The following is a 19329-nucleotide window of genomic DNA, read 5'->3' on the forward strand; positions in this document are numbered from 1 at the left end:
AGAAACAGGCTATTATCTTCGCAGATGTTTGAACTTTCAAGAAAGAATTGTGTCTACTTTCGCCCCGTCGAAAAATTAACTCGTGCTTATTTATTCCAAATTGTGCACGGCATATGTGATAACCAACACTAATAAACATGGATTTGCAGATTTAAAAGTTTTTTAAAAGTGGAGTTGACTGCTAGACGCATACCTGTTCGAGCTGATTGCGAAGTTCTTCCAGCTCTGAGTTGATTTCACCGACACGGCGTTCAGCTTTCGCAGCTGCCTCACGGGCATCGTCTCGACCACGTTGTTCCTCTTCGACCATCATTTGCAGATCCTATATAAACATGGCCACAAGACAGTAGACAGTTGATTAGTTATGAACCACCAGGTAACTCTTTTATTGGATTAAAGGGACAATGTCCTGACTGATTATCGAAAGTTCTCTTGCGTAATTTCCATGTTATATTGCCAAATGCCACCAAATGTACAAATTAATTGGATAAAAAGATGCTAAAGAGCAAAACTAGAACAAGTATTAAGTACAGGATTACAAGGATTGAGGTGGATTACAGTTCATCAAATTTGATTGTGTGGTAGGATGTCAAGAAATCAAACGTTCCATTCTGGTGAAATTTTGAACAGCCACGAGTTGGCCTCATTCGCAACCGTTCTCAGTTATAGGTGTCACGTGGAAGACTATGCACGTGGGACAGTTAGTTTATACCAACCTTCACTTGCTGTTGCAGCTTCTTCAAGTTCTTCTGGAATTCTCCGTTGGCCTAAAAATCAAAACGAACAACAAAGCGAAACTCAGTCTCATTCCGACAAAGCGTAACGTAGGTCAAACCTATCCTATGTCACTTCCAGAGTGACAAAGAAACACCAATAGCCCAGCTCACCTTCAGAGCATTGTCCAAGTTGATCTCCAGTTCATTGTTGGCCGCCTCCAAGTTCTTCTTTGCGCGCATCTGAAAACGAGAAATGATATTGTTAGTCAGTAAACGAAGTTATCAGTGAAAAAAACTGTAGATTACAATACCCAGAGAATCTAAAAGAGATCTCTACCCTGTTGGCTCGCCCTTACCTGGATATAAGCTATAGAGGCAGCATCTACGGTCCAAAGGGTATAGTTGCCAAGCCGATTTGGTGTAAGGGCACATTCAGCTTTGAAATAGGGAATGGTTTGCACTCTGGTCAGGATATTAGGCATATTTATATTAACATTGTTTTCATCTCTGCGATTTAATTAACATCAGAAATTTGAAGCCCTTCTCAGACGTTCACGCAAACCGAAGAGGTAGTCTTGGGTAGGGTCTAAAACTAAACCTCCAGCTAAATTTTCGGGGAGTACCCAATGTGGATTGTGAAAATAAAAATATCAAGGATATCAAGATTTTTACCAAGTCGTTCTTGGACTTGATCTCGGTTTCCAGAGAAGCTTGTAGACTCTCAAGCTGACGGCCGTGGTTCTTCCTGCCGAAAAAAATATACATACATATTTAAAAAAAACCCAAAGATGATTGAAGATGTATTTTATTGTGCATTCATACCTCATGTTCTCTAACTCCTCATCCTTATCTGCAATTCTCTTCTCGGCCTCCTGTTTGTACTGAGTAAGTTCCAGTTGAGCTCGGGTGACCTTGGATTCTTCGGCTTCTAGAGCAGCTTCCATTTCCTGTAACGCAACACATTGCGTGACTTAGACTCGTGAACAGTTTTCTATTTGCATCACGTCTTGATCAGAAACGTATTGTCATTTCTTGGACAGTGAGATTCATGCCAGTGTTTCCTACACTTCACTTTAATACTGAAAATAGAGCTACATTCCAATACCCTTCAGAAGAAAAAGTTTGCGTTATTTTAGCATAATGAACTGCACACCAATTCATTGACCGACGAAAACTAGAAAGATAACACATCAAAGTGATGGGCATGGTCAATGGAATTCTCCAATGTTGGAGCAAATTGCTGTAAAGGATCATTAGATAGAGAGAAATATAGACTAAACCGAAAATTCGTTCAACAGAGAAAAGAAAACTGTTTTAGCATTAGGGAAAAATTAGCACAAATTCCTGACCCACGTTTTGAATTTGGGTTCCGCGCGCCAAAATTTTGGATTCTCAGAGATTACTTCTTTGACGTAAAATGCGCTAGCCGTACGAGGCTGATATTTGTGGCCCCCTCTTTTGCAATGGCAATTTGTTCTACTAGTGGCAGTTTTCCTTTAACTTTCAGTGTGCACTGTACCTCTAAGGCGCTCTGTAGTTCGTCTTTCTCAAACTCGAGTCTCTTCTTTGCCTTCTCAATTTCCACTACGGACTTGCCTCCCTCTCCAAGCTGCTCGGCCAAATCGGCACATTCGGCTGTGGAACAAACATTTGATCAATTAATCAGCATTGAAATTTGTAAACTAATAATAATAGTATTGTGCATATGAATGCGAGCTTTCCCAATAAGTTGCAACGAGACGCGTGGATGATGCCCTAGTGTGTGACCAGAGGTACTGAGCAGTACTTTCATGTGGTACTGCTTATTATGTTGTACAAAATGGTTCTAACTTTAATGTCTATGAATGAAAGCTAGTGTATGACCCATTCAAATCAAAGGTATTGATAAGTACTGACTTTTGCATGGTCCTTCTTTTAATACTTTGGAAATAAAATTGGGATTTTTTAGGTTTGAATTAAGGCAATTTTGGGAGTTATGGGGTTTAGAGATGAAATCAAACACAAACCTTCCAAGCTCTTCTTTTCTCTTCTCAAAAGCTCCATCTGTTCGCTCATTTCATCATTCAGGCCTTTCAGCTTGAACATCTGGAGCAGGATAAAACACTCGGTTAGAATTATCTAAACAAGGCTTACTCTGGTACCCGGGTCTAGTAGGAAATAAGCTTCACAAATCGAGGCGGATCTGTGACTGACCTCAGTGGAGTAGTTGCGAGCCTCTTTCTGAGCATTGTCGACTTCAGCTTGTAATTCATCGCACCTCAGCTTCCACTCGTTGATCTGCTGGTCAAACTTCTTCTGTTTCTTCTCCAGATTGGCGCTGTTTGTCTGAGCCTGTTAGGGGAAAATAAATAATAAAAAGAAAACAATAAATGGGAATTTGCAGTTGCACTTCCACAGAGTGGCTCTTCCTCCACTGTTCCCATCGAACTGGTGTTGGTTTTTGTGGAGGGAAGAAAACCAGAGAACCCAGAGCAAAAACCCTCGGAGCAAGGACGAGAACAAACAACAAACTCCACCCACATATGACGCCAGGTCCGGGAATTGAACCCAGGCCACATTGGTGGGAGGCAAGCGCTCTCCCCACTGCGCCATCCCTGCTCCCAGAAGAAAGGAATTCTTTCTATAACGGCTAAAACTGACGCGTAGGATTTTAACAGCGAGTTTGATATAAGAGTGATATCAGGTCTCAGACAATTCATTGTTAAACAGCAAATCGATTCTAAGCTAACCTTCTCCAAGTCGATAAGGGCATCTTCCAACTCGGAGTTAAGCCTGTTCTTGGCTTTCTCAGCATTGCTGGCTTTTTGAGTGGCGCTGGAAAGCGCTTCTTCGGTCTCCGTTAGTTTCTGTGTCAGCTTGCGTCTGAAGAAAGAGTGAGGAAGAACGTAAAGTTAAATACCACTATAACTTGGTTCCTACCCCTGCGTCATGAGGTCTGGGAATGAAACCCTAGTGCGTGACCATTCAAATGAAAGCTATTGAGCAGTACTTTCATGTGGAACTGTTTATTATGTTGTACAAGGAAGATCTATCTTTCAATTCTGTGGTTAAAACCATAAAGTGTGCCCATTCAAATGAAAGCTACTGAGCGTTACTTTCATGGGGTACTGTTTTCCTATGTTGTACAAAGAGGCACTCTTTCAAGACTATGGATAAAACCCTAGTGACAGACCATTCAAATGAAAACAATTCAGCAGCACCGTCCGTGGATGGTGCAGTTAATTTGCGCGTGTACAAGGAGGTTCTAACGTGTTACGTCTGTGGATAAAACCTGTGCGTGTCACCATTCAAAGGAAAGTTCTTGAGTGGTTCTTTCACGTGGTAGTGTTTGAATTCCTTATCTTGCAAGTTTAAATTTGGAATATTTTATGATTTTTCACTCCGGATGATGAAAAAGGGTTCACATGAGTTAGACTTTACTTACTTGGCGTCTTCCAGTTCTTCCAGTCTACCAGACACCTCCTGTTCGAACTTGGTCTTAAGCTGAGCGACCTCGGCATTAGACCTCATGAGTTGTTTTTGCAGGTCAGCCTTGCCATCTTCCAGCTCTTCGATAGTCTCCTGCATGGTTTCACAGTCAGCCTCGGCATTCTTCAGCTTGTTTTGAGCGTCCAGTTTAAGCTAAAACAGAGGAACGTTTATAGTTCAAAACCAGTTTCACTTTGACGACTGAAACCGTTTCATTGCCAAGCTCTGATTGTGACTCATTCCTTAAGACCTGACAAAACGAGAAAACATGTTTCCATAATTGTTTCCTCGTCTTACCATGGTTGCGGAAACACGGAATGTTTCTGCCGTGTAACAGAAGCAAATTCTGCTTCTTGGAAACATAAATTGACGCTGGAAACAATGGTTTCCGTGTGGCAAAACTGGGAAACATTGGGGAAACATGCGCAAGCTGTGAGTGTTTCTGGAGACATGTTTCCTCGTATTGCCAGGCCTTAAGTTTATGATTTTCGTTCTTCTCTTCACCTATTTGCTTGATAATGTATGGGTTTTGTAAGGAGAAAATAGGTGTGAATCACTTTTAGAAACTGAAAGGTTATGTAGCAGAAATCTTACTCTGGTTTCTTCTTCATTTTGCCTCTTAAGCTCCTCCACTGTCTGCTCAAGAGTTTTCTTGTTTTTCAACAGTACGGTCATTTTCGATTCGAACTCTTCGACTTGCTTTCCAAGATCTCCGCCCTCCTGGGTCAAACGGCTACGAGAGATCTCCAATTCGGCAACACTCTTCTTTAGTTCCTCCACCTTAAAGAAAATAGACCCATGATCAATAACTTAGGAGGTGAGAACGTTAAGTCGTTTACTTTATGGCTCGTTCACGGGCTCTTTCTTTGTTTTCGATATTTCAGCAAGAGTACGACGTAGATTTTTTGGATTTTAAAGGCACCAAATTTATACAACTTTCCAGCCAGGACTTAGCCAGCTCCCAGATGTTTTGTTTTTTATTTATCCCAGAGCTGTAGAGTGGTGTTATAGTGTACGAAGTTACTAGCAGCATGAGAAGTAGAGGTTTTCTTCACGAGTAATGTTTTTCGACTCGGACACTAACTTTCGGTGTGAGCAAATGGGCATACAAATGAATATTGAAACTGTTCAGGAAACCCGAGTGGTTTCCCTTAGCTTCGCTTTTCCTCAGTAGAAAAATGCAATTTTACCCTGATTTTTCCAACCAATTTACGTTTCCCTTGGAGGTTCGATAAATCGGGATTCCTCTGCACTTTAGTATCTCGCTTTACTAGGAAGACGACTGCTTAAGGCGTTAACTGATTTCTTTCCTCACCTGGTACTTGTGATCACTAAGTTGCTCTTCGAGGGCTCTGTTCTGTTTGTCCGATTGAGTCTGAGAACAACAAACAAACCGTTAGATAAAACAACAACAACAACAAGTGCATGATCTGTAAATCAACAATATAAACACACAAATGCAACTATGCACAATACCTTCTGTTTTTGCAACGTTTCTAAGCTGACAGCAAGATCGTCCCCTTCAGCTTGCAAAGCATTCTTTTCCTTTTCGATCCTACAAACGAATTGTAGATGAGTCATGGGAACATGCTTGTAGAACACAGTTACACTCTATAACTATTAAAGGGAACCTCTGTTCTTGAAGCAAGTTGACGTTGAGTTGTTTGAATTAATGCCTAAACTACAAATTTTACAGGACAGGGGAGAAACAACATTTAATAACAACCGTAAACGGAAAAGATTATGGCTTTTAAATTTCCCGCTCGGCGCCATTTTGGAATTTATGACGTCAGTGCGTTGCCCAATTGTTTCACACAAAAGAACCTCTGCTTTCTAATAATAGCGGCAACGCAGTGACGTCATAAAATTCAAAATGGCGGCGCGCGGGAAATTTAAAAGCACAAAAATTGACAAATCAAAGGCCCAGTATTCTAATGAAAAAACGAATCCGCGACTTTAAACAACCAAGACGATTTTAGACTGTGGTAAACTTATTATTTTGACCAGAACTGTTTTACAGTCGAGGTTCCCTTTAAGGCAAAGAAACATCGCCTACGCCTTCAGTTTACGTTTATTTATGGTAAAGTTTGACTAGTCTTCTGTTGCAGACTTTCTTTGAGGTCGTCACGCGATGAGCGTGACAGAGGAATGATTGCGTGACGAGCCCAAAGAGCGTTCGCGTTGGTTTTCATCTTGTCACTAAGAGCTTCAGTAACTTACTTAGATTTCGATTTCTTCACGGAGTCCATTTCATCCTGCAGTTCTTGCAAGGCCTGGTTCTGTTTTGCGCGCATGCTGTTGACCGACTGTTCATGTTGGGAAGCCTGTTCTTCGAGTTCTCGTCGTAACCTGGTGATGTCACTCTCACGCTTTTTGTTAAGTTCCATCTACAGCAGAAAACAAAGCGAAATAGCTTGACTATCTTCTCACTTCTAAGAGTTGCAGAATTTCAAATTAAAAGAACAAAACAAATGCAAAACGTCAAAAAGCAAACTTCCATTTCCGGCCACTTCTGTTTACCATTTCCGGTTGCTTCTATTCTCTATGTTTTGATTGTTTACACTCTGCAACACATACCTGTGCTTGGGTGGCTCCTCCTTGTTCCTCCAGACGCTCGTTCAAATCGTCCAGTTCCCTCTCGAGTTCCATTCGAGCACGTTCCGCCTGTTGGATGACAAACCGGAAATTCGATTCAACTTCCGGACAGCCGTGGGACCCTGAATAATTTTCATTTAACCCTGCTGTGCAATCGAGATAAATCTAAAGCCTGGAATTGAACAGTCACGACAGCTTTCTTCAAACAAAAATAGCTTATCGACTGATTTCGGTGATTTAAAAAGACGCGCATAATTTGACATTGGGATGAGGGCTGATTTATTAATGCTCGCTTGTAGTGACACTAATCACATAACAAAATAAATATAAGCCGTTCCACGCGGGTTCTTTCCTGATAGAGAGTAACTGTATTTGCAGTTATCGAGTCTAGACGGTAAATGAGACATGCTGAGACACACATTCTTTTCATCAGCTTTGTTGAGCCGAAATTATGTGATGAAGATTGTGGAGTAACATTTGGTGACCCAGAGTGAAAGAATCTAAAGATGCAGATTAGCTGTACATTGTACTGTTTGCAAAAGAAAGACACAGAAATTTCATCCATATTCAAATAAGGTTGTTCTGGGATAAAGCAAGTACAAACCCCTGGCAAACGATAGTTATGTTTGGGATATACAACGGCTCCTGAGGTTGATCTTATCACTGCATACCTTGGATCGCGCATTCTTCTCTGCTTCCAATTCTTCTTCCAACTCTTCGATGCGGGCCTGAAGAACAAAGAAAGTACAAACTCAATGGAGCGAAGAAATCTCTGCTCTGAATCACAAGTGCTGTAATTTCGCAGTGAAACCACAATGTAGCAAGACCAAGACATGCTTAATATGAACGCCAGCTAGATTTTGTTCATACCAGCCGCTAACTGAACCGACATTCGTGCAGTACATACATACCATACATGTACAAGATCACATTGTAAATCATCGTGTCTGTTCTAATGAGCAAATAACTTGGCCAATATTTTTCCGTGTCTTAAACTAAACAATCAGTTATCAGAAAGCACAATTTTCAGTAAGGTGCGAATTGCCTGGAATGTTATAATTTCACGCCATCAACAAGCAAACAGAATCTTCACGCGACACTGAGAAATACTTTCACCTACAGCGGACTTCTTGTCTGGGGGATGTACATAGAAACTGTACTTGTGCGACTCCGCTGCCCACATGCTTTCACAAACTCAGATCTCACGAACTAGCCTCACAGGTTTGTTATTCAACATCATTCATCCGAAATCCACCAAGATAAGGCGATTCCAAACGGTCCGATCGACCACCTCGTGACAATGTTATGCAGGAATGCATAATTGCCTGTAACTGCTATTAAAGTTTAATCTTTAGTCAATGGTTCATTAAAATTCAACCAGCGAAACAAAGGGAAAACCTTGCAAAGGCAAACATACTTTCACAAAAGACTAGACTGTGGTCGAATAACTTTATAAAATTTGAATAGCCGCGGACTCAAGTGTATGTAGAATATAAAGGTCACAAACAGTTCAAACGGTTCTTGTGGGAAATTGACAAGTCTTTCTGTTTTATGAAACGACTCAATTTTAACCTACGAAGGGCTAATGTTTAGGCCGCGAGAGCATCCGCTCCTTTGGGCTCTAAAGCAAAATGAAATCCGTCTCCGTTTGCGTGCTAGCTTAATTCGAAACTGCAACTTTTCGTTACGGGTATTTACTTTTATCAACTTCCAGTTAATAATCAAAGAAGTGTTTCGCTCATTTTTTACCTTGCTTTCGTGAAAAGGGTATTTTATTTTGAGTGAAAAGTTAAGTGGCCTTTTTTTCTCGTGAAACGTGTTTTAGACCGCCCATTACCACCCTCTCTCAGTTAATCCTTTGGGCTCTAAAACAAAATGAAATCCGTCTCCGTTTGCGTGCTAGCTTAATTCGAAACTGCAACTTTTCGTTACGGGTATTTACTTTTATCAACTTCCAGTTAATAATCAAAGAAGTGTTTCGCTCATTTTTTACCTTGCTTTCGTGAAAAGGGTATTTTATTTTGAGTGAAAAGTTAAGTGGCCTTTTTTTCTCGTGAAACGTGTTTTAGACCGCCCATTACCACCCTCTCTCAGTTAATCCTTTGGGCTCTAAAACAAAATGAAATCCGTCTCCGTTTGCGTGCTAGCTTAATTCGAAACTGCAACTTTTCGTTACGGGTATTTACTTTTATCAACTTCCAGTTAATAATCAAAGAAGTGTTTCGCTCATTTTTTACCTTGCTTTCGTGAAAAGGGTATTTTATTTTGAGTGAAAAGTTAAGTGGCCTTTTTTTCTCGTGAAACGTGTTTTAGACCGCCCATTACCACCCTCTCTCAGTTAATCCTTTGGGCTCTAAAACAAAATGAAATCCGTCTCCGTTTGCGTGCTAGCTTAATTCGAAACTGCAACTTTTCGTTACGGGTATTTACTTTTATCAACTTCCAGTTAATAATCAAAGAAGTGTTTCGCTCATTTTTTACCTTGCTTTCGTGAAAAGGGTATTTTATTTTGAGTGAAAAGTTAAGTGGCCTTTTTTTCTCGTGAAACGTGTTTTAGACCGCCCATTACCACCCTCTCTCAGTTAATCCTTTGGGCTCTAAAACAAAATGAAATCCGTCTCCGTTTGCGTGCTAGCTTAATTCGAAACTGCAACTTTTCGTTACGGGTATTTACTTTTATCAACTTCCAGTTAATAATCAAAGAAGTGTTTCGCTCATTTTTTACCTTGCTTTCGTGAAAAGGGTATTTTATTTTGAGTGAAAAGTTAAGTGGCCTTTTTTTCTCGTGAAACGTGTTTTAGACCGCCCATTACCACCCTCTCTCAGTTAATTAGTATTTTCCCCGTACCTCTAACTCTCTGATTTTCTTCTTTAGTGACTCGATTTGTGCTAGAAGGTTTTCGTTATTGCCATTGCTTTCGTTCAATTCTTGCTCTTTCCTGTGGAAGAAAATGACATGCTCAAGAATGACAAAAGTGAAGAACCTTTCATACATATACAGCCTTCTTTTTTTTTTATTTAGATTTCAATCATTTTTACAACAATTTTTTTAATCCTTACACAAGTGGAAAGTTGACAGTTGAAAACATTTGAAAACTAAATGAAGTGAAAACACAACAGTAGCTCTTAGAAAGCATACCGTAAAATTCCGGTTATAAGCCCCCCCCCCCCCCCCCCCGCTTATAGGCCCATCAACCTGGAAACAAAAAAATACATCCGGTTATAAGCCCTCCCCGGATATAAGCCCCCCTCTACCGGATGACAGTACTTAACAGGGCTAAATGTGGCTTTTTTGTGCGTTTTTAACTTAAAAACGTATTTCGATCAACACTCCCGAGGCTCGTTTCGAAACGTTTTTTTCCTTCCGCTTATAAGCCCTCCCGAATATAAGCCCCTCCGCTTATTAGCCCACTCAAAAACCCTTACGAAGTTGTATAAGCCCAGGGCTTATAACCGGAATTGTACGGTATTTGCAAGTGGACAAAACTTCGTTCCTGAACAAAGCCAATGGGCGAAAAATAACCAATTGAGAACTGAAACTATTTGTCGGTTATTCTATACTATCCTAAGTTAGAGCGGTTTTCACTTGAGTGTCGAAAGTAATTTGCGTTTGCTTTGGTTTTGCACTACTACGCTTAGTGATTGGCTTAACATTCTCGCGCCACTTTCTCAGCCAATCAGGAGTAAACCCAAAACCAATCGTGACTCGCTCGCGCACGTTTTCCCGCGCTTCCTGCCAACTACATGTATTTGCTTCGAGTTTTTATTGGTTCACTGGATTGTCCGTGTCCTTTGTGATTGGCGAGAGTAATTACTTTGGTTTAGGTTTTACGACACTCAATTGAAAACTGCTCTAGCATGCTAGCGCAGTTTACCTTCGCAAGTCGTCTTCCAGGCGCGCTTTTTCGCCCTTTACATCCTCCAGATTGTCTTGTGTCATCTAGTGTACACAAAGCAACACAAAAACGTCAACTTTACATGGACAATTTTCAGTAGCTGTTAAATTTAAAAGCCCTTTGTGACATTTTCCTGGCCCAAAAAAAACTTTATCAGCAGCCTCGTGTAGTGTTGTCGGCTGCCGCGCTAGTATAGGGCGCGAGTTGCGAGGGCCTCGCGCGAGGGAAATGCTGGCTCATTGCGCGTAATGCTTCTACGCGCAACGTTTTAGACACCTTACCTTAAGGTCACCTTCGATTTTCCTTTTAACTTTTTCGACATCTGCACGAGCTTTTTTCTCTCTTTCCCACTGATCTACTGTCTGCAATACAATGACAACAAATACTCGGGAGTTAAAAAGATAATTCACCTCTAAATTAATAAAATTAAAAATGAACGAATTTTTCGAATTTGTATGATGATGTCAATTGCGTGAGAACCTTACCTCGTCGATTTGTTGTTCAAGTTTGGATTTCACTTTATTGAGGTGGTTGACCTTGTCTTCCTCTTCCTGCAGTTGATCCTCGAGCTCCTGTTACAACAAATTAGTCAAGACACAAATCAGTTGAAACCTTCACCTCTCATTAGTGGCTCAATCTATCATCGTGTAACAAAGCTCCTTAAAAGACGCCAGTGATAACGATGTATCTCACCTGCTTCGCTTCCTCGAGTGCTTTTTTCTCTTTTGATAATTTAGTGATCGATTCATCTTGAGCAGCGAGTTCGTCCTGAAGTTGTTCAGCGTTCTTTTCTCTGCCCGCAATGTCTTGTTCGGCCTGTAAAACAAAGACGAATCAAGGCTGGGTTACCTCTCAGTTGACAACACAACACTGATAGGCCTGCCGGGTATCTGCTATCATAACATTTACAAAAGTAACAAACATGGAACTTCTTTCCTGATAAATACAAAACTCAAACAAAAAATTAATACAGACGCACTTATCCTGGCGTTTTGTGTTGTTTTCTTGTAATATATACTATGACCTACCTTTTTAAGAGCGGTTTCTAAGTCTTCTACGTCTTGTTTGAGGTCGTTGATTTCTGCTTCCAATTTCTTCTTTGCTTCGGTCATCTCCGCACTGCTTTCTTCTTCATCGTCGAGTTGTTCAGAGAGGTCCTATCGAGAAAGAGTTAATTAAGCGAGTCACGATTCTACTTTTATAAGTTAGCTTATATATAAAACTAATGAGTGCTACTGTGACCTAAAGGCTGGATTTTTTTCAGAATCAATAAAAATAAACAAGAGTACAACTAAAAAATATTTGATGGAAAGCGCTTATCCAACGCCCACAAACAGTAAAGAGCAAAGGTTAAGTTTACTTCTGATACAATCCAAAAACATTTCTGAGTTAAACGTTGTTTTTTTTAACCTAACTGATCCGATTTCCAATTATCTGTTTCGCGCTTGGGAATGTTTCAAACTAAACAAACCATCGAGAAACTGCAACTGACAGTAAAAAAAAAAAAACAATATTGATAAAAAAATTTCGTTTCTTCTTACCTTGACTTGATCTTCAAGCTTTTCTTTTTCTTTCGCCAGTTGAGACGCTCTGTCCTCTGCATCTGCACAAGCATCTTGCTCCTGTGTTCAAAATAGGATTTTCATTACTGATCTGACAATTTGAAAGTGCATAAAAAAAAATGTCCATTGGTCTATCATTTTCTTTTTTTTTACTATTACTATTTTACTATTATTTAATTTGAAAAACGTGACACACCGTTTTTGTTACTTAATATATTACTACTAATTTCGCAATATATTTGTTTCGAGTATCCCCTGGCCTGGTGTCTGACATTTGCAGACTGTAGAGATTTGTAGACTACAGACTAGAATATGTTATTATTGAGAGCTAACCATTAACAGGCTAGCCGGAGTGTTACATGTATTCAGGTTAACCGGAGTGTAAGTCTGCAAGTCTTCATTTGTCAGGCAGCCATCTGCCTCCCGTTATAAAGATGTCAATGAAGGAACACTTGCAATTAAGTAAACGCAGTGGTTTTTGTTATGAACGTACACTTTGAAGACTCTGGAACAGTTCGTTCTTCTCCTCCATGAGTTTAGTGAGCTTGTCCTCCAGTTCTTTTCTGAGTTCTTCTTCCTTTGCAAATCGTTCTTGCACCTTCTTGAGCTGAATAACAGAAAGATAACATAAAGGAGATCAGCTTGCATTTTTTATCTCTGAGAGCATTTACGAGTGTTTGAATTCAGTTCAGGTTTCAGTTTGTTCAAACAACTTTATTTGTCATCAGCGATGTGAGTGATATTTTATTTGTATGGGTCAAATGGGTGGCTTACATTACAACAAACCAAAATTTTTATTACTGACTCAATTTAAAACAAAATATTATTTTATAAGTAGCCCCCGATTCCAGTTTCATAAAGCTTTTCCGTTGCGTTTGGAAAAATCTTGTGTTTTATTTGTTTACGATCTCAACTTTCCCGCGCTTCGAACCCGCGCTGCAGTCTCAGCCAATCAGAAACAAGACCAAGACCAACTGTGATTTGGCGCGCACTTTTCCCGCGCTTGGCAGCCGCGCTGCATAACTTGGCGTCGAGTTTTTTTTAACTATTGCATTTTTCCCTCCTGGTTTGACTCGAATATTTGCTCTGAGTTTGCTCTCGTTTAATCGGACCTGTAAGTTTTAGATTTAGTGAATTACCTCTTCTGCTTTTTCCCTCATTTCTTCGTCAGCACGAGCAATGTTCAGCAGGGGTTTGACCTGGTAACGCAAACAGCAAAAAGTAATGTGTCAACCAAGTGTGAAACACGGACATAGCTCAAATCTATTTAAGCTTACTACCTTAATTGTCTTTGGTTTTAATGATGAAATTGCTTTACCTTTGTGTACAGTCTCCACCAAGACCAGTTCCTCAGGAACAGATACTTCCTGACGTTGCGTTGGATGACAGCAATTCCAATTCTACAAGAAAAGTGATAAATTTTACAACTTTGTACACAAGCCGAGCAAACTGGTATGTTGACAATAGTTAACTCTTCAAAGGGTGATACCTTTCAATTCACCTCATCTAGAGGTGTTTTAAACACTATAAAGGCATAAATTTACAATTATATAAATTATTTTAAGGGTCATACCTCTGGTCACACATCTTGCGATATTCTTTGCGCATAAGATAGCCTTTGCAGTAAGCTTGGAACATGGAGATGATTTTGGCTAGCCTCTCATCCCTCATGTCTTCCAGTTCTCCCAAGACGCCAGCACGGAAGAATACCTTTTATAAATACATGATGTTAGGAACTTGGTGTACTTCTACTGTCAATGTTCCTAAGAAATTCAAGGACTTCTCAAGAACTTTCAATAACCTAAATCCAATTTTTGAAAGACATATAACATATTGCTTTTATAAATGACAACAATCATAATTTCATGAGGAAATACCAGGGTTGCCTCTACCTTTTCACCATTTGAGATACTTTGTTATTCATTAGAAACAAATAATTTAAAAAAACCCATTAAATTTAAAAGATCGAATGGTCAGTTGCTTGTTAAAGGAGCTTAATCTTGAAAATGATGTTGGATACATCGATACGTCGATTAACATTACTTTTAATTTTTCTTATTAAACTCTTTCAAGGTCTCCTTAGGTGTGTAAAAACTCTGTTATATCTATCACGACTGACAGTATGGTTTTAAAATGTCTGGCAGTATCTCCACAAACTATTGCATTTTTTAGTATTGTTTAATAATGCTACAGATCAATGTCCATTACCTTGCTTGTTCCAACCCTGTAAGATGCCTTCTCCAACTGCATGGCGTCCAAAAGCTTCTCACAAGCTTTCTTGCCATCCATAAATCCACCAGAGACAGCTGTTGGTGCCAGGATCTGATATCTAAAAATGAGTGTTGAATCTTGACTTCCCTGGCTAGAGTTTGATTTTGCACCTCTCAACCAAGAGTCCAAGATAATAGCCACTGGGCCACTACAGCTCCCTTACATACCCAAACATAACCAAGATCAAAACACAAACATACAGAGTATAAACTTCAGGGGCAGATCCAGACCTTGAAATAAGGGGGCTTTTTTGTGGGTGTGTACACCTAAAAAATTTTAGCGGGAGTAGTCATTATTAAAAAAAAGTCTTTTACCAAAAATAAGGAGGGGGCCGGCATCCTGGGCCCCTCCCCTAGATCCACCCCTGATTTTTGACTGTACATTAAATAGCTTTACTTTCTGTGTTTTTATTCTTACCTCTGTCGGAATTCGTTGAAAGGCACTCTGTTGGGGAATCCCTTTCGGCAGATACGGATACCTTCCAGCACACCATTGCATCTCAGTTGATGTAACACCAGCGTAGACTCGATCACTCCAGCTTTCTTGTGTTCATTTGGGACAATGCAGCGCACAAAATGAGGGCATGTGCTGTACAGTGTGTCCATCAGACGACCCAGTTGTTCCTAAACAGTGTTACGTGTTGGTAAATTAAAGGAGTGATTTCTGCTCTACTTTATTATCACAAAAAAATACTTTTTAGGGTTTTGGAATGGTGTTAAAATAGTATATAAATTATCAAATGAATTGAAGCTGTACAAGTGTCTGGCAAAAAATATAATTTGTTATACCGAGGATTTTGTTATATACTTTTATAGAGGTTTGTTAAATTGAAGGATCCACCATAGTATGTTCCAACTTGGTCACATGTAGGATAATGGGTAACATGATTTGATTCATACCTTGTGTTTGTTACTGACAGTCATGAAACTGCCTCCTTTGCCTCTTGCATGAGCTGTCAGAATGAGAAGATTACTGAATTAGTATAGATAAGAATGACAGCCTTCATCCTAAGTAATATTTCACAATTAAAGTGGAATCTTAATTTCTCAAACACTTGATTTCTTTAACCTCTCAATAACCTGAACCAAAAGTCATTCCTCCTTGGATTTGCTAGACACAGCTGAATGCTGATGCAATTTTAACCCCCGATTCCTTGAACTTCCTGTTTCTCAAACTAATTTTCATTTCCCTCGGACTTTCAAGAAATTTAGGATTCAACTGTATACACTTAACATCTGGTCTGCACCACTACATGTACAGTACATCAGCACCTCTTTAGCATGTTTAGTAACTCTAAAGTCCCTGCCCTTTCCTTTAAAGAGTGCCAAAGTACAAATTTGACAATTAAATTATTTTTGTAAAATTACCACTTGATGAAACTATTGAGAAACAAACATAACACTACATGTACATAAAATAGGATTGACAGTAGCTCTTGACAGTAGCTCTTACATTCACTGGCATAATCCTTGAAGAGATGGGCAACAAATGGATCTGTGGACTTGGCAAACAGTCCTGCTACAGCTTCATTGATGGGATCCTTGTTCTTATCCAACCAGCCTTCAACATTGTAACCTACTGTGCCGGCATAGTGAGCAACTTCAAAGTGATGGTTGCAGGCAGTCTTGCCAGAGATTTTGGGTTTGGAATACTTTGGATGTTTTCCATCATGGTTGTTGTTCATCTTTTGCAAGAAGGTCATGTCAGTCGCCTTTGGCACAATGCATTCTTCTTCTAGAATGGCAAACACTCCCATGGGCTGAATTGAAACACAACAGGATTTATTAGTGTGGCAATTATTGTCTTGCATTTAGGGTTTGACTAGAAAAATGCTCCAAGCTCAAAGAAGGGGCGTCAAATGGTAAATGCGAGACGGCGAGACTGATATCTTTTCTGCGTGCCCGAAACCTTTTTAGCCTTGCAAAAGAAGTCGAGACTCCGAGAAGGCATCAAAGAAAAATTTGAGACGACGAGACTCCTGCATTTTTTGACCATTCACCACCCCTCAAAGAGAATTCATTGATAAATGTAAATGTCATTCCTGATTTAAGGAAACAAACATCCTGATGGTTTGGGATGTTCATGATATGTTTGGCTTGGCTTGTTGCTACACTACTCTTTGTCTATGATATTTTTGGCACAAATCTCCAGGCAAGCTTGCAGATCAAATCTGTCAGTGTCCAACAAAAGTGCAAACATAATGTAATTAGATTATATGGTTGATTAACTTTACCTTCTCAATAAGCTCAATAGTTGGAAGCAAGTCCAGACCAAAGTTAATGAAGTCCCACTCAATGCCCTCACGTTTGTATTCTTCTTGCTCCAGAATGAACATGTGGTGGTTAAAGAACTGCTGAAGTTTCTCATTTGTCAAATTGATGCACAGTTGCTCAAATGTGTTGAACTGAAGAGAAAAATGATATAAGTTAAAACAAAAGCCATTAGTACAATGTTAATTGGATACTCAGGAAAAATACAAGGGGTGTCGAATGGTAAATGTGAGACTGATATTTTTTTCTGCGAGCCCGAGACCTTATTAGCCTTGCAAAAGAAATCAGACTCCGAGAAGGTGTCAAAGAAAAATTTGAGACGACGAGACCCCTGAATTTTGGCTAAAATTTTGCGAGACATGCATTTTTTGAAGACCATTCACCACCCCTAATACATGTTGCAACCAAATACATGCAGAATCAATATGAGTTTAAAGACTTCAGGTTCTTCTTGGTATTTTAAATTATTTGACTCACCTTGAAGATCTCAAAACCAGCAATGTCAAGCACCCCAATGAAGAAGGCACGTCTTTCCTGAAAGCATTATTACAGAGTACAATTTGTTATATGAATGAAAAATTATGTTGAGTTTAATCACATTGCGTGTAATTTACAAATCTGACGAGAAGATTAAGCCCATGCCTTCAATGCAAAATTACAGTTCTTTGACAGTCTCTTCTAAAATAAATTAACCAAGATTAATTGTAATAATTGTTAATAACCTTTGCAAGGCTGAATGTTTACAGCTGCAGAAACTGTGATTGATATGCAGGTCAACTGAATGCTAGTAGGAAAAGATTTATTCCAATATGTTCCTACCTTGGTTTCTAGAGTTTTGTTTATTCTCTCAACAAGCCACAGAAACATCCTCTCATAGATGGCCTTGCTGAGGGCACCAATGGAGTATTGAACCTAAATTGTACAAGGATAAAAAAGTAAAGTCACTCTTGGACTGAAATGAGCAGTTCCCAATAGAAAATGCAAAGTTCTCAAGTTTTAGTAAACTGCAGCAACAAGACTACTGCCTGGTGAAATTATCAAATTAATGCTATCAGCATTCAGCAAACCTTTATTTGAAATAACTGATAATAAGTAGGAGAGCAATTAAGTAAATTAACTTTGAGAAAATGTGAATACAAAATTGTGAACACTTATACGGCTGGAATATCTCATTAGTTGAGTCTTTTTTATAGTCATTCCATGCAATTACTTTTTACTATCCCATGAAAATATATAATAAACACAACAGGCAACCAAGAAAACCTTAGCAGAGTAGGAAAGTTACACTTTCTCAGTCTTCAGTTCTCTAAGAAACATTACCTCACCTACCCTGTGACGAAACCTTCTGTATATGGTCCCAACAGTGTGCACACATACTAGGTTTGACTGTACATGTACTTTAAATATTGCAGTCAGTTTACATAAGGTGGTAATACATTAATAAGCTTTTTACCTGTTGAAGGTTTCGTCCCTGGTTCACAAACTCACGGCCAACTTTGATTCTTGGTTTAACAATGGACTTTCCAAAGTCCGTTTGTGAAATTGCCAACAAGAATGACACTTTGTCCAAATCTTGGCACGGTATACAAGAGGAAAGCAAATAAAGTGAGAAACTGAAATTTTTTTAGGGAACTATGGTCTAGAACAGTTCCAGTTTGAGGATTCACATTTTGAACTGTATTATAGTAAGTTCTCAGTTGTATTCACCCAAACTGACTATTAGGCTATGTTTACACGGGACCGATTCCAAACGGATCCAGTCCGATTTTCGGACCGGATAGGCCTTCTGTTTACACGGGACCGTTCTTGAACCGGTCCGGAATGTATCCAAAACTGGACCTGCTATTTTGCAAGTCCAGTTATGGATCCATTCCGGTCCGGTCCAGAACGGTCGCGTGTAAACACCTGGATCGGTTCCAAACACTTCCACGTAAACAGAAGCCGATCCGGTCCAGTCCGGTACGAACGGTTCCAGTCCGGTCCTGTGTAAGCGTAGCCTTAGTTTCAAACAGGTGCATGGAGAGGGAAACACAGTTATGGAAGTAAAATTGCTAGCAAACAGTTAGGAAAATTTGACACACACCTTTTGGATCTGCCACCTCTGCCTGCTCTTCTCTGGGCCTTTGTTTGAACTTGGCATTACCCCAGTGAAGACAAGAGGCACATACTTTGTACATGCCCATCTTCTCTTCTTCAGCAAAACCCAGTGTCTTGGCAGCATTCTGATGAAAAAAAAAAAGTCAATGTACAGCTTGCACTGATTATGTTACAGTAAGTTTTCTCAGCAGTGGAATTTAAGTACTCTTGTGCATGAGTAGAACAATTTACCAAGCTCTGTGGCTGAAGCTGAAAAAATAAAACTGTTCAACAATGGTCTCAAGCACTTTCTTAGCATGTTTAGCTTCCTACCTATTCCTTAATAAAATTGTATAATTGAAGTTGTATATTTGTAGTTACCCTAATGGATCTTTTAAATCTATTTTTTTTTTAAATAATCTATTTATTTTTTCAGGGAAATTCTTTGGGTCTACCTCAGCTCTTATTTTTCTTT

At 39.5% G+C, this 19329-nt stretch overlaps 1 protein-coding gene across 4 annotated transcripts in view; it reads right to left on the reverse strand.

Annotated features, from left to right (window-relative positions):
• LOC144632793 (uncharacterized) overlaps positions 1-19329 on the reverse strand; it is a 33529-nt gene that overhangs the window by 4983 nt on the left and 9217 nt on the right. For all 4 annotated transcript variants that reach the window (XM_078491522.1, XM_078491521.1, XM_078491524.1 and 1 more), the window contains exons 9-44: positions 18862-19000; positions 18232-18350; positions 17598-17690; positions 17256-17312; positions 16742-16912; positions 15961-16267; positions 15408-15460; positions 14926-15131; positions 14446-14566; positions 13811-13947; positions 13556-13637; positions 13377-13436; positions 12731-12844; positions 12217-12297; positions 11704-11832; positions 11369-11491; positions 11161-11247; positions 10957-11037; positions 10655-10719; positions 9628-9718; positions 7451-7507; positions 6762-6848; positions 6405-6571; positions 5661-5739; positions 5500-5559; positions 4779-4964; positions 4141-4337; positions 3446-3578; positions 2910-3047; positions 2723-2801; positions 2236-2351; positions 1539-1663; positions 1389-1461; positions 888-956; positions 717-767; positions 194-322 (exon numbers count right to left, since the gene is read on the reverse strand). In XM_078491522.1, the coding sequence (XP_078347648.1) occupies positions 194-322; positions 717-767; positions 888-956; positions 1389-1461; positions 1539-1663; positions 2236-2351; positions 2723-2801; positions 2910-3047; positions 3446-3578; positions 4141-4337; positions 4779-4964; positions 5500-5559; positions 5661-5739; positions 6405-6571; positions 6762-6848; positions 7451-7507; positions 9628-9718; positions 10655-10719; positions 10957-11037; positions 11161-11247; positions 11369-11491; positions 11704-11832; positions 12217-12297; positions 12731-12844; positions 13377-13436; positions 13556-13637; positions 13811-13947; positions 14446-14566; positions 14926-15131; positions 15408-15460; positions 15961-16267; positions 16742-16912; positions 17256-17312; positions 17598-17690; positions 18232-18350; positions 18862-19000 (4062 nt within the window). The remainder of the gene's footprint in view (positions 1-193; positions 323-716; positions 768-887; positions 957-1388; positions 1462-1538; positions 1664-2235; positions 2352-2722; positions 2802-2909; positions 3048-3445; positions 3579-4140; positions 4338-4778; positions 4965-5499; positions 5560-5660; positions 5740-6404; positions 6572-6761; positions 6849-7450; positions 7508-9627; positions 9719-10654; positions 10720-10956; positions 11038-11160; positions 11248-11368; positions 11492-11703; positions 11833-12216; positions 12298-12730; positions 12845-13376; positions 13437-13555; positions 13638-13810; positions 13948-14445; positions 14567-14925; positions 15132-15407; positions 15461-15960; positions 16268-16741; positions 16913-17255; positions 17313-17597; positions 17691-18231; positions 18351-18861; positions 19001-19329) is intronic.

Source organism: Oculina patagonica, chromosome 12 (genome assembly GCF_052425735.1).
Source record: "Oculina patagonica isolate OP01 chromosome 12, crgOcupat, whole genome shotgun sequence".
NCBI classification, from domain to species: Eukaryota; Metazoa; Cnidaria; class Anthozoa; order Scleractinia; family Oculinidae; genus Oculina; species Oculina patagonica.